Source organism: Cibotium barometz, chromosome 61 (assembly GCF_041138505.1).
Source record: "Cibotium barometz isolate CiBa-2024 chromosome 61, ASM4113850v1, whole genome shotgun sequence".
Lineage (NCBI taxonomy): Eukaryota > Viridiplantae > Streptophyta > Polypodiopsida > Cyatheales > Cibotiaceae > Cibotium > Cibotium barometz.
In genome coordinates, this window is record NC_141106.1 from 23,460,877 (window position 1) to 23,477,533 (window position 16,657).

The 16,657-nt window shown below is 39.1% G+C and overlaps 1 protein-coding gene across 4 annotated transcripts; it reads left to right on the top strand.

Moving 5' to 3' along the window:
- Positions 1–7,583: 7,583 nt before the first annotated feature.
- LOC147604689 (uncharacterized) lies at positions 7,584–14,357 on the top strand. 4 transcript variants are annotated; one of them, XM_086795020.1, is made up of 5 exons: positions 7,584–8,049; positions 8,743–9,476; positions 9,704–9,798; positions 10,332–10,371; positions 11,119–14,357. In XM_086795020.1, the coding sequence occupies exons 3-5, from the start codon at positions 9,719–9,721 to the stop codon at positions 13,930–13,932; spliced, it is 2,934 nt and encodes a 977-aa protein (XP_086651146.1). In that variant the 5' UTR covers positions 7,584–8,049; positions 8,743–9,476; positions 9,704–9,718; the 3' UTR covers positions 13,933–14,357. The 4 variants fall into 4 exon arrangements, with proteins under 4 accessions (XP_086651146.1, XP_086651144.1, XP_086651147.1 ...); XM_086795021.1 differs by having other exon boundaries at positions 7,610–8,568; XM_086795018.1 differs by lacking the exon at positions 10,332–10,371.
- The last annotated feature ends 2,300 nt before the right edge of the window (positions 14,358–16,657 follow it).

Below are 16,657 nucleotides of genomic sequence, written 5' to 3' on the forward strand. Positions count from 1 at the left end.
TACACTTTGTGTTGTATGTAGTGATGGTTATCATTCATCCATTTTTGGATACTTCGTATCCCAGTTGTGTGTAGTTTTATATGCAAAATGGATGTTTTTGATCTAAATTTATACCTAAAATAGGTATTGTGCATCCAATTGTTTTTATTTCTCTAAATTTTGGAAGCATAAAAGTGGATATATTCAAATAGTGTATCCAAATTAGAAATCGTATATCTAGATTGGACAACCCACATCAAGTTACTTCTCTATTTGAATCCCATTTGATGCTTAAAATCTCAAAGTAAGTGCTAGAAATATGATACTTTAAAAAATCATCTTTTATGTATAAATCAAATAATTATGTGTAAATCATCTATTAAATCATATACATCATCTTTTATGTATAAATCATATACATCATCTTTTGTGTATAAATCATATATCTTTAATATCTAATTGTGTAAACTTTTCTTGTTTTATTTCCATATAGGGTAATTTTACATTTTAACATTTCAAATTTCCTTTAAATGTTGACTTTTTAGTTGATTAAAGGTTTTCATTTGTTCGCTTTATGACTAATTTCCTTACGCCATCTTTGGTTGATTAAAGTCTTTCCTTTGTACTCTATATGACTACAAGAAGGAAAGTATCAAAATCCAAGAAGGGTGATATCACAAACAAAAAGGGATTTTTTTAGAGGAGATTTCCTCATATGTTGATTTCTTATTTCCCACACAACCAAGAAGGTTGACATTATAAACAAAAGGGATCTTTGAGAGGAGATGTCCTCATATAGTATTTTCTTATTTCCTACAAAACCAATCAAGAAGATCAAGTTTAATAAACTTAGCTACCACAAATCAATTGCATCTATAAGCTTTAAGGAGATTACATTTTGCATAACCCAAAACAAGAATCCCTTGTTGGAGATGCAATCCACACTTCTAGAGAGAACCAGCTCACGTGGTGAGACTGGGTTTGAATCTTGGCAAGTTGAGGTTTCTACAAATTGGATTACCGGAGGTCACCTAACACCTTAAGGTTTTGAGGTCTGGATGGCTAGACCAATTTGTGGAACACCTCAGTTAAGCATGCTTGCGCAGGAACACAATCCGGATGGGTGACCTCCCAGGAAGTGGGAGGATCTATGTTTCCAACATGGTATTAGAGCCCACGTTGTGATGTTGGAAGCTAAGACCTCAAGCAAAGTGTGGCTTGAGGGGGGGTGTTGGAGATGTAATCCACACTTCTAGAGAGAACCAGCTCCTTTGGTGAGACTAGGTTTGAATCTTGGCAAGTTGAGGTTTCTACAAATTGGATTACCGGACGTCACCTAACATCGTAAGGTTTTGGGGTCTGGATGCCTAGATCAATTTGTGGAACACCTCAGTTAAGCGCACTTACGCAGGAACACAATTGGGATGGGTGACCTCGCGGGAAGTGGGAGGATCCATGTTTCCAACATCCCTTTCCTAGTCATGGTGCAACTAAGGAAATTGTAAAAGAGAATTCAATGGAGTAAGGAGATTGTAAAAGAGCATTCAAGGAAGAAGTCTTCATTAAAATTGTTATCTTTGGCACTAATATATATATTATGCAACATTTGTTTTGGATCCAATTGGATACTATATATATCGTGCAACAAATTTGTGTAACTAATTGGATGCATTGTATTAGAGATAAGAATAAAACATAGGGTTGACTCAATTCAAGTATTGCCTATACAAAAGTTAAAAGCATATTATCAAATTTTTGGAAACATGATATCCAAATTTTGCATAATTTATTTTAGGGACAAGTTGGATGCACATGTTCACTTTGTGTAGAATATGATATCCAATTTTTGCATAATCTATTGTATAAGCAATTTTTATGCACATTATTCACTTCGTGTAGAAAAATATTATGTTTCTATACACAATGGATGCGTGAAATCTTTCTCTACACAAAGTGGATATATAGTATCCACTTTGAGAAAGAACTTGATGAACTTTTGAAGACATATTTATGAAAAGAGACTTGAGCAAGTGGTTTGGTAGGGGGAATAGGAAGGCAAGTGCAATAGACTATAGTTCAAGACATGGAAATCTGCAAAAACTTCTATAGATATCTTATTCATAACAAACACATCATTGTCGACTATTATAATGGGCTTATTGAGCTTTATAAATCAAGATAAGCCCACACTAGATCTTGGCTTCAATTGGTGAAAGTTACTGGATTTTAGTTGTTGTCCCATAAATCTCCATTTTAATACTTATGCATGCATACAATTGCTAAGATGTGCATAGAATTACGTCTTTAAAAAAGAAGAAGCAAAACACTGAAGTTTCAACAAAGTGTGAATATTTTGAGACTAGTTTTTTTAAATCACAAACTCAAATTTTAACATATTTTGAATATTATGCAGCTATTTTATTCATAGCTCTAAATTTTACCTTTGAAAGCTTAATAAATAACTTTACAAATTGCTACATCCACATAACTATGTGTGTACACATAACAATAAATGGAATATTGATATCGTACGAATAATTTATATTTAGACAACAATGGTGTTTCAATATAGTGTGACTTTTGCACAAAAAATCTTATGTATATTTAATTAATTTAAGTAAATTTATATTTAAGCACACTGTGAATGCCTTGCATCTAGCTAAACATAGAATATATACCATGCATCTAGCGTATGAAACTAATTTGTGTTTATGTTCAATACATTTTACAAAATATGGATATCTTGCATCTACTTTTGGATAGTCTAACATGAGTATATCATGTAAATCATATGGTTATGTGCAACTAAATGATGCCTCCACTTTCAAAGTTTGCATTAGGTAATTGCTATATTCAAATTGTAGCAAGTGCTAAGTGGTCATGTGAGGTTTAATTTGAGATTACAAAATGACAATGCTTTGTAATGAAAAAATTAAAAAAAGTTACTAGTATAATAATAATTGTAATAGACACTTTTTGAATTATAAATATACTTGTTACAAACGCCTCTCAAAATTTTGATGACATACAAGTTTGTGTCTATTATGAGATAAAACAAATAAAATGTATTATGTGATATGATACAAAACACCTTAAGAATTTGGGAGGCTCTCTTATTTGTTCCTTTTTGGGTTTCCTTTAAAAAAAAAGAGGGAAAAGTGGTATCTCTATGGTCTTTTTTTTGTTGGATTAAAATCAAGAAGTTTATTAATGCTTACCTTTTATGAATTTTAGAAGTCGTGGTAAGAAGCATCACGTGTTTCAAAAAATAGTTTAAGAAGTTAGTTTCTTAAAGATAATCTTTTGCAAAATAGTTTTCTAAGCTTAAAAAAATCACCCACTTCATTTGCAATATAGTTTTTATGCCAAAATTGGGTTCTAAAGCTGTTATTTGATGCATGACAGCATCAACTGTTAGAAAGGTATTCATACCAAAAGTCTAGAATGAATGGAGTTTGATACAAGAAGAAACCATCCCACCCAAGAATTACTCAAAGGTCAAGCCCAATAGAGAGATGAAATAATAAATTTGCTTATATAAAAGGTGTGATTCTCAATGCATAAATTTTCTTGGAAGGTCAATAAAAAGGTGGTGTTCTCAAAGGCTTAACCGATGGAGGAACCTACTTAAAATCACATTCAAAGGCATGTCTGAATAGGAAGATAGGTAAAATGATCCTCACTTTGCTAAATCAAGATAACCACCCACAAAAAGAGTCTCGTTTATACATTAATGCATGTATATACATAGGACAAATAAAACAAAAAACAAAAGGCAAAAAAGTGCAAGTATAGTTGTACCCACACAAAAAAAAGTGTAACTATAGTTGTACCCACAAAAAAAAAACACTTCGAGGAAATGGAAACCTAATGTCAGCATTGCAAGGAGAATAGGTGGATTCAGTGTCAACAAATGAAGAAGGGATCATACAACCTAAGAAGTGGTGGGCTAGAAGAAACTAAAGGCCAACATCAATACTAAGGCAATCCATGCTATACTTTTTAAGACCCTTTATTTTGAAGGTTTTTCAAAGATCTTTGTACAATTGTTGCCTCACTTTTTAGTATTGTTGTGCCATTTCCATTACCTTTACAATCGAGTTTTAGTCAGTTTAATTATATCAAGACTCCCAAACATTACTATAAACCTTCTTCACCTCTTAAGGCTTTAGTTTACAATTTTTAAGGTTCTCATATTTGTGGGTTTCTATAAAAAGTTATAATTTCAGTATGTTTGAGCTCCACAACATCCTAGACATAAAAATATCACAAAAACAACTACATATGGCTACCTTCCTACTATGCTACTACTTTTCTTCTTTTTTGGTAGTTTCTTAGGGTAGGTACTTATATATTTTTCCTAGTACATATGTATTTCCTTTTTCTTTTCTCTTGTATTTTTCTTCTTTTTTGGTGGTTTCATAAGGCAAGTACTTATATATTTTGGCTAGTACACATGTATTTCCTTCTTTTTTGGGTAGTTTCTTAGGATAGGTACATATGTATTTTTCCTGGTTTCTTACCTCATTCGATCCTCCACTTCCTTTCTTGATTGGTTACTACCTTACTTAGCTCACTCCACATGTTGTATCTAACAATTGTGTGCAAACTTTTAAAATATCACAAAAATGCATCTTTGTTCAAAAAGATCTTTCCAAACCTTCACAATTCACATTGGTTGATGTAAAGCCACATACATGTATTTACTCAATTTCTTTCAAGTTAGCTCCCTTTTACTCACAAATATCAGCAACACAATATGTGGCCTTAGTAGGGTGATGCATGCTGGAACATTTTTTGTTATGCAAATAATTTCATTTTATTTAAAATTTTCAAAAGGACTAAAGTCCTTACAACCAATTTCAGTATGTGTGGGCTTCACATCATCCTTGAGAGGATGATCCAGAAAACAACTACATATGGCTGCTATCCTAACTTTCTACTACTTTTTTTAATTTTTTCCTATTTTTAGGTAGTTTCTTAGCACAAATACATCTCTATTTTGCCGAGTTTCTTACCTCACTTGATCCTCCACTTTCTTTCTTGATTGCTTAGTTGCCTTACTTGCTTACTCCACATGTTACGTCCAACACTTACGTGCAAATGCTTGAAAGATATTAAACACATCTCTATTTAAAAAGCTATTTCCACACCTTCACAATTGATTTTGGTTTGATGCAAAGGCACACACATGCATTTATTCATTTTCTTTCAGGTTTGCTCCATTTTAGTCACAACTATTGGTAAAAGGGTATGTGGCGTCAGTAGGGTGATGCATGTTGGAACATTTCTTGTTTTGAATATACTTCCATTTTAGATTATTACAAAAGGACTACAATCCTTACACTTGATTTTCACAATCTGGGCTAGAGAAACCATAACATACAAGCATATATTGACTTATACAACATCGGGGTATTATTGAGCACTTATTGGTAAATTGGACTATTATACTAATGGCTAATTCTGAAATGGACTTTATGTTGACACACAATTCTGCTTAGTCACCATTCTAGAAGACGTTTCCTCTATTCATACTGGTAGCTAATTGGCTCATGCTTCATTGTTTTCCAAGACGTGAGGCATATTGTTCAAATGTACGCTCATTAATTCCCACTTGCCCTTTTATCACACCTACTTTTGTTAGGTGGCATTGCACTATATCATTATTGTATTCCTCCTACAACAAGGAAATCATATCATTTATGTATTTTCCAAACAACCACATATGTCCAATTAAGCATAGCCCCAAATAATTTTGAATATATTCTTTGCCTTGCTCACTTTTAATGCCAAATGAATATTGTATTGGAAGATTTCAATGTTGAATAATACAAAAGTAATCACATGTTTAAAAATGTATACAATATTATCTCTTTCATTGATTAAGGATGTTTAGACTTTTTAACTTGATAGCTTGCCGCTTGAGAAAGACAGTTTCTTTCCATCACATCTTTTGTGTAGAATTTGAAGCTTGCCTTATAGATTATAAAAGAATTTCTCTCTCTCTCTCTCTCTCTCTCTCTCTCTCTCTCACACACACACACACACACACACACACACACACATGCATGTTCATCTATTCCAAATATAAACTTACATTATTAATTTGCAAAATGTACACACACACACCCACACACACACATGCATGTTCATCTATTCCAAATATAAACTTACATTATTAATTTGCAAAATGTACACACACACACACACACACACACACACACACACACATACAACATCATCTTTTGAACTTTTTTGTTGTTGGAAAAAGGTATGTTCTTGAGTAAGGTATTAAAGTTAACTAGTTTTTTTTTCTAATAGCCTAAAGAGCGAGCTAACTACTTTTTTTTCTTTATCTTTTAATAGCCTAAAGAGCAAGCTTATTGTGAAACTTCACTTGTTTTAAGAAAAGTTACTTGGTTCTAAATCTTGCTCTTCTAACTTGAAGTATAGTAAGCTAGAGAAAACTAAGCATAATTTTAGGGGAGGTGCTTGACTCTATGTGTTACAAGGTCTTTACATACTTGCATAATAATATTAGCCTTACACCTACTTGTTAGGTAATGACTATGCAACAAGAAAGAAAGTTGGGACAAGATTGGTGAAGGGTAGATTGTCAATTGCATGGACAAGAAGAATTAGAACAAAACAAAGTTTGGATAAGATTGGTGAAGGGTAGACTGCCCATTGCATATGGAGAAGCACAATTTTTATACCATTGCATGGAGAAGCGCAATTTCTCTTCGATACTCTAGTTCCTTGGATTGAAGCACTAGGATACTCTAGTTCCTTGCATTGATTGATTGTTGTAGTAGTTCAAGATAGCAAATGCCTTCTAAAGTTTGCCCGCTTGTTGAAGTTAAGAGGGAAACCTTAAAACAAACCCTTTGGGTTTCAATGGTGACAACTCTTAACATAGTCTCTTTACATAGTTAGTTTGTGTGTATGGTGGGCGGTGGTTTTGTGGGTTCGTTCACACACTTCCTCCTAGAATCGAGGATGTGAGAATTGGGGATAGGGATGGACGGGAAAGAAGATCTCATCCATGAGCACGGGCGGGCACTCGGTTGAAGGGTATGCAATGAGCATAGTGCTGTGAAAAAGAACCGTGCGTTTATTTAATGAAAACAAGTGTGTTAGCAAGTTGGATAGATTCCGTTCGCTTGCGTGCCAACTTGGACTCAGAATGGAATCCAAGCTAGTGCGTCATCTTGATTCTTGTGCGCTCTCAATCAACTGGCAGAGAAAGGCAGGTGGTGGTGGTATTGTCGTAGTACTCTGTTGTAGCAACAGTCCCAAGAAGCTTTGAAGCCTGTGTTGAAACGACGGGTCAAAAGAGGGCATTCCTGATTTGAGGTCTACATAATATTATATCAAAATTAATTTTCATCACATCGAGGGCCCATGATGGAGGCACTGACGCAGAGGCGAGTCTCTCTTCCTTGGAATGGTTCAGAGAGAGAGAGAGAGAGAGAGAGAGAGTTTGCCGGTGCCAGGCTACGCTAAGCGGAAGGGGACGGCGTGTCGACGTGGGTTCCGCCACACCGCGAAGATACCACTCGCGTGCAGCAGTGTTGTGCATCTCCCCTCCGGGCTTCTCAAGAAAAGAGAGAGAGAGAGAGAGAGAGAGAGTGTGTGTGCGCGCGCGCGCGCGCTCTGCCTGATGATGCTGCTAGCCTGCTGCCCCCTCCCTCGTTTTGGTCGTCGCGACAACTCCGATGATGAAATTCCCCCCCCCCCCCCCCCTCTCTCTCTCTCTCTCTCTCTCTCTCTAACGAAAGTAGCACCGTTAGGTTCGGTTCGCCCATTTGCCAAAAGACTGTCAACTAACTATAGCTCCATATCGCCCACCCTCCCCTCTCTCTCTCCCTTTCTCTCTCCACCCTTTAGTTCGCGTCCAATCCACGCTTCTTCAAGCCCCTCCTCCACTCGAGAGCCTGCTCTTCTTCTGTACCACCCTTCTTGGCGCCTCGCCTTATCCGATTGAATGGGCATTACTTCAATCCTCGCTAATAAGCTCCGGCCGTCAACGCAAGCGATATCCCACTACACTCACTCTGCGCATGGGTACCTACTGAACCCATTTTTTCATCATGTTAGGTGTCAACCCATCTTCTTCCCTTGCGATTTTTCTTCTCACAAACCAACAATTTGGGTGCAACCTCCTCATGGCTTGTGCGATCTTCTGTAAGCTTTTGGATAGAAGGTCCTCTGAGATTGCAAGAAAGCAATCCAACGACTCTAAGAAATCCTGCTTTTGTTCCACCTTCTTTCCTGCAAGCAATTTTTACCCCCCTCCCCTCTTCTCTCCCTCCCTCTCTCTCTCTCTCTCTCTCTCTCTCCCCCCCCCCCCTTCTCTCCCTCTCCCTCTCCCTCTCCCCCCTCTCTCTCTCTCTCTCTCTCTCTCCCCCCCCCTCTCTCCCTCCCTCCCTCTCTCTCTCTCTCTCTCTCTCCCTGGAGACACACACAACAGTTGATGTCCATCTCTCTCCTATACACCCAGCTCGCTGTAATCCCTATTTTCATAAGAGCTTGTTTACTGATCACCGCCCTCCTTAAGAAACATTTGAATTCTGAAATGAGAAGGTGAAATGTTTGGACATTTGGATTCTAAACATGGTGTTGCTTTCATCTTTCTCAGCAAAAATGGAGTAGATTTCGTTATGTTTAAGCTGTATTGTCGGGTCCCTTCGCAATTTTTTCTGTTGATTACATAACCACCATGAGTTTATGCTGATTACCTTGATTTTCTAATCGCAGGGTGCATCTCACACATGGTTACTGCAAGCAAGGTCAAGTGAACTTCAAGAGTGCAAGCCAATTCTTCTACCTCGTTCTATTGGCCTTGTGCATCCCTTTGTCAGCGAGGGGTGATGATCCTAAAGAGCACCCAGAGAAGAGGGATTCTTTGTCTATGTCATCAGACGTGTATGGGCATCTGTCACCCTCTATTTTCATGGAAAGCCCCGTAAGAAGAGAGAATCATAAGGAACGACCAACAACCGGGGCCTCTCAGGTTTCCAAACCTTTGCCAACCATTGAGGACAATCAGGATAGCACTCTTTTTGCAAAAGCAAGGGGAGAGAGCACTTCTACAGATGACATCGGCAAAAAAGGCTGGCTTTGGCAGTCTAGGAATTCAGGTGTTGCTTGTTTTGCTTCAGAAATGCTAGATTTGCCACAACATGGCTTTGTGGCAGAGTCGCTGAATGTTGTAAGCGTTTCTCCCATTTTGAAGTGGGGCCATCAACCACTCTTCACTTCTTCACAAAGGTCTTTGACCATCGTAAACACATGGAATGACTCCAGTTTCTGTGTGTTCCAACCCTACAGCACAAACTCTGACTTCTCTACAACAGGGTTCCGGGAGACTATCTTACCACCTGGGGGAATGATGACCATCTATGTCATCTTCCTGCCCACAATTGTAGATCTTGTGGAAGGCTTGCTAGTGGTTCAGACAAGTGCAGGCGGAGTTTCTATACCCATGCAAGGTGAGGGTGTAACAGCTGCAGTCATTTCTATATTTGAACGGACAGTCTTGATGGAGGAACTAAAAAAGTGGATTAATGGTTCACAAAATAGGTATTTGCATGCATATGTCACAATAGGAGAGAAAGTTACACACAATGAATGATATTACCACACCTAATTGATTTTGAGAAATCAGACTATGGTACAGATTTGGTCTAGATTATAAGTGATAAATGTTGTAATACAGGTATCTCCTATCGAGATGATGTTCTCCATGAAAGAATCCCTTTGTGCCCTCTCAATCAACCATTCCAGTCTACAGTTCAAATGCAAGTTTCTGAAGTAAGTACTGCCTTTTTGCAATCAATAGTACTGCAAACCCTTTATCCTTGAAAGCATTGATTTCTTTGCATGAAACATGCCTCCAGGCGTCTGAGAGTGAAATCAATATAATCAAAACATGTCATTGTAAGTTTGAGAAATGGACCGAGAATCTCAAAACCTTGGGTAGTCAAAACCTTACAAATATGCCCATTCTTAGGACAACAGGGCTTCTCTTTTTTCATCTGAATATAATCATTCACACACCTGAGTACCACAAAGGGGGTCCTAACCTTCCAAGTAGTTGCCATTGAAGGTAGTGTACAAGCCCCACAAGTGAGCTGCCTGGAATTTTTGGTAAGAATTGCAGGTCAGCAGCCAATGTCTGTGATTTAACTTGAGTGGTGTTGTTGCGTGAATGTCAAGGATGAAGGTGGGGAGAGCACACTAGACATGCGGTGCAAATTTGTGTGTGTGTGTGTGTGTGCGCGCGCGCGCCTGTGCATGCAATGTCCATGATTTAACTTGAGTGGTGTCGTTGCGTGATTGTCAAGGATGAAGGTGGGAAGAGCATACTGGACATGCAGCGCACAGGTATGGTGACCACCCTGCCCACATGCATGCTGCATGCATTAGACATCATGAATCCCCAAAGCTCCCACATGGTACTAGGATTTGATTCCACAACCTCTCAGATAGGGGTTCATAGCTCTAACCGCTAGGCTAATGCCTTTGAATGACTCTGATTGTTCTTCTTTTTCTTTGAATATGTCTATCCTTGGCGAACCAGCCTTGTCCAATTTGTTGCTTTGCTTTGTGATTTCCGGTGATCATGACCTTGTCACTTCACAAATGTGATTCTTTGGTTTGGCCTTCCCCCAATATGGACATATGTGTCTTGAATGCTTGGACTTTCATTTTTTCCTTCATGCAAAGTTGTAGAGACCTTCCTTGGCAATCACACTGTTGCCTATCTTCTTCTATATGAAAATGCTTGCCAAAGACAGCTAGACCACACGTCGACCTGTGTTGAGAGCTTGTAGAAATCACTCTTGGAGCCAACTTGATGCCTTTTACATCACTCATATTTTCTTCTTTTAAAAAAAGACCATCATGTCTTTTTGAGCTAAGGCATAGGACATATTTGCATGTAGTTCTGCACAGCGGGTCTATCTATGTAGCATGTTTAAAAAAAATCTTCTTGCAAAAGTCCTTTTGTATGATTCTGTTTGAAAAAATTTAAGTGGCATGACAAGATTGAGGACACTTCCTTCTGTCAATTGTGTTATTTGTTAATGATGTTGAACTGGAGCACTGATTGTTGTGCTGGTTATGATGCAGACTCTGGACAAGCTTTTGACTCTGGGACCTGAAAAAGCATTATGGCAAGGAGGATCGACCGTCAACACTATCATTCCAGATCAAATGTCAGTTCTTCAAGCTTCTAAGCTTGCATTTCCAGTTACTCCAGTTGGCCAGAAGGATAAGCAATGGATCCAAGTGAGAAATCCTAGTGACAAGCCAATTTTTGTGCAGCTTTTGTTAAGTTCTGTGGCTGAAAGAATGAGTAAAGAAGGCGAAGGCATGCCTGTAATGCATTGCGATTCAAAACATTCAAACAGTGAAATTCAGAAATGCCAGGATTGTAGTGATGTCAAAAGCCTAAAGGCCCCACAAATGCAGAATCCAACATTCAGCATAACAGGGGACGCTATAATCAAGGCGGTCTTGCTACCCCATAGTACAGATGTGATAGGTCCGATCATTTTTCATCCACATGAGCAGTGTGCATGGAGCGGCAACCTTATCATACTAAACAATCTAACTGGGTTAGAATGGATGACAGTACAAGGATATGGGGGCTCTGCAGGTCTTACGTTTTTTGATGGAAATGTTGTCGTCCATACATTGGAGCTGGATCTTAACTCCAGCTTTTTGCCTTTCTTCACCCAAAAGACACTAAAGGAGCACATTGATAAACTGTTTGATGACAGGGGTGCCAACTATGCATGCCATCAGCACACATCTAAAGAATTCTTAGCCAAAAATACAGGGAGTTTGCCTTTGAAAGTGGATTCGTTAATGCTAACAAGAGTGAATGGTGGGTCACATGGGTTCAAAATAGATTCTTTCCGTGGTTTCTACCTTGCACCAGGGCAATCTGCCAAGCTGCTTGTTTCATATCAGCCAGATTTTACAAATGGGATCACTGAAGGAGATCTTCAGCTTGTAACTTCAACTGGCATGCTTTCTGTGACTCTCAAGGCAAATGTTCCCGAAAACATGCTCTCTTTCTGCCAGAAGGCACAGTTACTTTCAAAAGCCAAGAGATTATTTCTTCAGATCTGTTCAGTGGCCCTCTTCCTTGTACTCCTAGTGTTTGGAAAAATGCTTAAACAAGAAAGCACAATCGAGTCAGATGCAAATCAGTGGCCATCAGCAAGCAATACATCCAGGTTCTCCCACAGTTCAGGTCAAGGAAGTATGCATTTTCAGGATGATAAAAGGCTAAGCATGCACAAAAGGTCTTCAATCTATGTAAGCATCGACTTTGGCTGCACTGATGGTGAGGGCGGGCACAGTGGCAACTTGTCAAGTCTCACTAGAGCACTTGATATTGTACCTGCAGCAATGACTTTTATAGGCAGTTTAAAGTTATTATACAGGACGAAAATGTCAAGTGTAAGAGAACCAATGGCACCTGTCACCAGAAGGGATGATGGTGACAAAAAGCAGAACAACGGTTCTGCAAGTCTCAGCAACAGGATGGCAGGAAAGAGAGCAAATCTCACTCATGCTCGTCCTTGTAACAAGCCATCTTCAATGATGAATCCAGCAGGGGGCACCTCACCATCAAGATCGAAGGCATGTTCATCGAGAAAAGAAAGAATCAACTCCCCCATGGTTTTTACGAGACCATTGGAAAAAATAGAGGCCATGCCATCTACAGCAGCTCTCTCAGACAAGGAAACAGACAAAGGAAAACGGAAAAGGAGAAAGAATGGCATCAGTCCAGAGGTAGAAAATGGAAGTCATAGCAGAAGTCATTCTCCTTTGTCGATCCCTTCCTCACCTCTAAAAAGGAATATATCATGCAGACCTGTGAGCCCTTTGCTTTCCAGTTCCAGCACATCCATACAGTGTTGTACGGCTGCAGCTGTAGAGGATTGCTTCAAGACGACCACAGCTAAACACACCATGGCAATGCTGGCTGTCGAGAATGAAAGCACGGAGTCTCGGTGGCATCATCCTGCCGACAACAAACACTCTGATGGCCCTGCTGCATTAGCAATGCTGTCTGACAAGAATGAAAGCACCTACGAGTCTCAGTGGCATCATCCTGCCGACAACAAGCACTCTGATGGCCCTGTTGCATTGGCAATGCTGTCTGACAAGAATGAAAGCACCGATGGGACTCAGTGGCATCATCCTGCCGACAACAAACACTCTGACGGCCCTGTTGCATTGGCAATGCTGTCTGACAAGAATAAAAGCACCGAGTCTCAGTGGCATCATCCTGCTGACAACAAAGGCCCTGTTGCATGGGGCAAGCATTCACTTGCAAAAACAAAAACAAAAACAAGGGGAATGCCCACCAGCGCCATGCGAGGTGGCAAAGCATTGGAGACCACAGCACTAGCAAAATTAAGAGAGACAAACCAGTGGGGCAGAGCTCAAGAGAGTGGTGGAAATTCAACAACAAGAGCTGCTACCTTGACAGCGTCTGCTACATTTCCGGGGCCCAGTCGAAGGTCTTCTCATGAGGGCATGAGCGTGGAAGAAGCTGAGAGGAAGTGGATGAGCGCGTCCATGTCCAGCCCCGATCTCGTATCCACGTCCGTGGTTGCCCCTCATGCTCGGGCTCCAGGAACGCCACTCTCCTCCTCCGCTGCAATGCGCCACCACCAACAGCAGCAACGGCGTAGCAGCAGCAGCGAGGACGAAACGCCCTCCTCCCACCCTCCACATTATCGTGGTGATCATGAAGCTGTGGTGTTGTACGACATCTGGGGCGATCACTTTGTAGAAATCGGCCGGGGAACAACATCGTCGAATCGGAACGACTTCATGACGAAGACTACGACGTCGTTCCCGTCAGGGCGACAGGTTCCTGGCTTCTCCATTTTCTCCTCCACCGATCCTTTTCTAAGGTAGGTAGGTCTCTCTCATCTCAAAAGTGTACACTATATATATACACGGCTCTTCATATATCATGTATACACTTCTCCTTGTCTACACCGTGGTTAGCCTCACAAGGCATGAGAGTTACCCACCCACTTTGCTTTTTTTCCTTGCTTTTGTGAGAGAAAAGTAGTTACTTGCATTATCTATAGGGATGTCCGATGTAAAACCTACATCATCATAAAGAGTCTTTTCCACATACCGGAAAACATTGGATCAAATGTAGTTTATTAGTGTATAAACTAGTTACATCATCATAAAGAGTATTTTCCAGATAGCGAAAAACGTTTGATCAAACCTAGTTTACTAGTGTACAGCAAGCAAACTTGTCTTAAACATGGTCATACTATGGTTTTTCGATTGCACTTCAATTAATGGATGCTATAAATTGGTTTTGCCATATTGGACCCACTTGGGAATACATTGTCGTTTTATCATCTGTGTACATAAATTTCGTTAACTCATTGGGAAACTCAATGTCCTAAACATTCAAAACAGTTTGTATTGGCCAACTGAAGGTCTCATAGGTTATGTACTCATGTTGAGGATGTCTACTCAAAATACATATTGGCTTGTGTACACTCAGGTGAGATTAACATTTGTCTTTCTCTATCATGAAATGGAATGCCATATTTACTCAAGGGATTGAATTGGCTCTAAGCATCTAGACCATATGTAGGTCTTTTACTACATTTCGTCTTCTACTTTGAACACAACCATTGTGATGACATGACACAGTGGGATATATTAAGCCTATCCATTGCTCATGGTACATGCGTGTACGTGCATGCACACAAACACAAGGAAATTCATAGACCAATGAGGCGAGTCTGGTGCACAAATATATAGATACTAGCCACCAAGGATGTGGCTATGTTGTTCATCCATTTTGAAATTAACAGATGTTGCTACTACCAATATCCTACATCAAAGAGAAAAGAGAAACATACTAAAAGGATGTACATTTAAGCCATGAAGCAACAGTGTATATATCTACAACTTGGATGAGCATCCATAATGGTTCAACGGAATACTTATGGCGATTCTTGCTCAAAGGGCGCGTGGCAATAAGTGAATGTACTTCACACATGTATTATGAGATTAAGTGTTGTATAAGTAGTAAGGCACTTGGTCGCACTTGGTCGGCCGTAATTTAAGTTGATATGAACAATTATAGTCGTGTAGATAATTCAATTTCTTTCATAATGCAATGTAGTCTTCCATCGTGTAATTGAGTCTTGCTCTTGTTAATCCTCTTGCAAACCTTCTTTTTAATTTCATGCTACTGAGCTTGTGTGAGTAGTGTGATGTAAGAGGAGGGATGAGGACTCGCAGTGTAACGACAATCCTCATGGGAGAAAGCAGAACCAGCTACCCAAGAAGGTGTGGAGCTCTTAGAGCATGTCTTGAGCTCACGTCTAACGAAAAGATCCCCACGAGAGTATTAGAGTTAGAGGTAGAGTGGATTCTTATGCTCTAACTAAGCCTTTACATTTTTGGCACCACTATCATAGAGCACTCCTGTAACGTCCCCCCCATGTATGTATGTGTCTCTTTTAATATAGATTTCAATAAGAAAAGAGAGTGTAATTAGAAAGAGTGAGACAATAAGGCTAGAAACATTAGAAAAGTGTTAGAATAAAAATATTAGCTTCAAAAATCCTAAAAGAAATAAGAACATAAGAATAGTTCTATTAAGAGATAAGTATCCCCAAAAATAGAATTTCGATTTTAGGTGATAAGAGGTCATATTTAGAGTACATTTACACATTTAGAGTCCATGCATACTAAAAATGTGGAAAAACAACGCGTTTCTAAAGATGGTGCGTTTGCGGCTATATACAGACGTTTTTGCCTATTCTGCCCGCGTTGGCTTGTAGACCGGATGCCTTCCCGTTCTTTTGACTGGTTATATGACTATATTCTGAGTTTTTATCAGAGAGTTATGGCCGAAACAGTTTGCTGTTTCTGTCAGGGTCTTTACATAGAGAAAACTGTGAGAAGACAGCAAGTAGCCTCAAGGTAATCCTAGAGTTTGAGATGCATATATCTCTTCATTCTTATCTAATATCTCAGAAAAGAAGCTTAGATTGCTATAGTCTTTCAGAGGAAGAGACCAAAACTCCATAGCTTTTCTTTTAGAGAAAGAATAGTATGCCGTAGCCCTATAGGAGAAGGCTATTTTGCCATAGATCTTAGAAAGAGAGAAGAATCACAGTATGAGTAAGAGGAGATAAAGCTTGGAGATTATTGGATGATTTCAATCAAAGGACAAGGTATTAGAAGTCTCTATTCTCATATGTCAAGTTCTAAAGCTCTTGTTGACAAGCAAGGACAACGAGATAAACGACAAATTTCTATAAGGTATATACATATTTTGTTTTTTATTTACATATCATTCTTAGGGGTTGAGGTATGGTCCCGGCTTCTCTATTGATTGTTACAGTGATCTATTTGATTGATTTACCATTTAAAGTTTGTATTCTTTTAAGCAATAGCATATGCCTTAATAAAGAATGACTTATCGCAATCTCAAGTTGAAATGTTAAAATCTTTGTGAAAAAGATTGTTTTCTTAAAGAAGGTGACATGGATCCTAGTCATATGGTTTAGTGAGTAAATGGATTGTTATCTTGGTTAAATTAAGGTACAGGTACAACTTCTCCCTGCCTTGACGCTGCCCCGTTCTTGTGCTTGTG

Excerpts from the sequence above, each read along its gene's own strand:
- LOC147604689 (XM_086795019.1), top strand. The coding sequence starts at position 8,459 with ATGTCCATCTCTCTCCTATACACCCAGCTCGCTGTAATCCCTATTTTC. Across the intron at positions 9,477-9,703 it reads AGTTTCTATACCCATGCAAG|GTATCTCCTATCGAGATGAT; the intron begins GTGAGGGTGTAA and ends GTTGTAATACAG. Across the intron at positions 9,799-11,118 it reads TTCAAATGCAAGTTTCTGAA|ACTCTGGACAAGCTTTTGAC; the intron begins GTAAGTACTGCC and ends GTTATGATGCAG.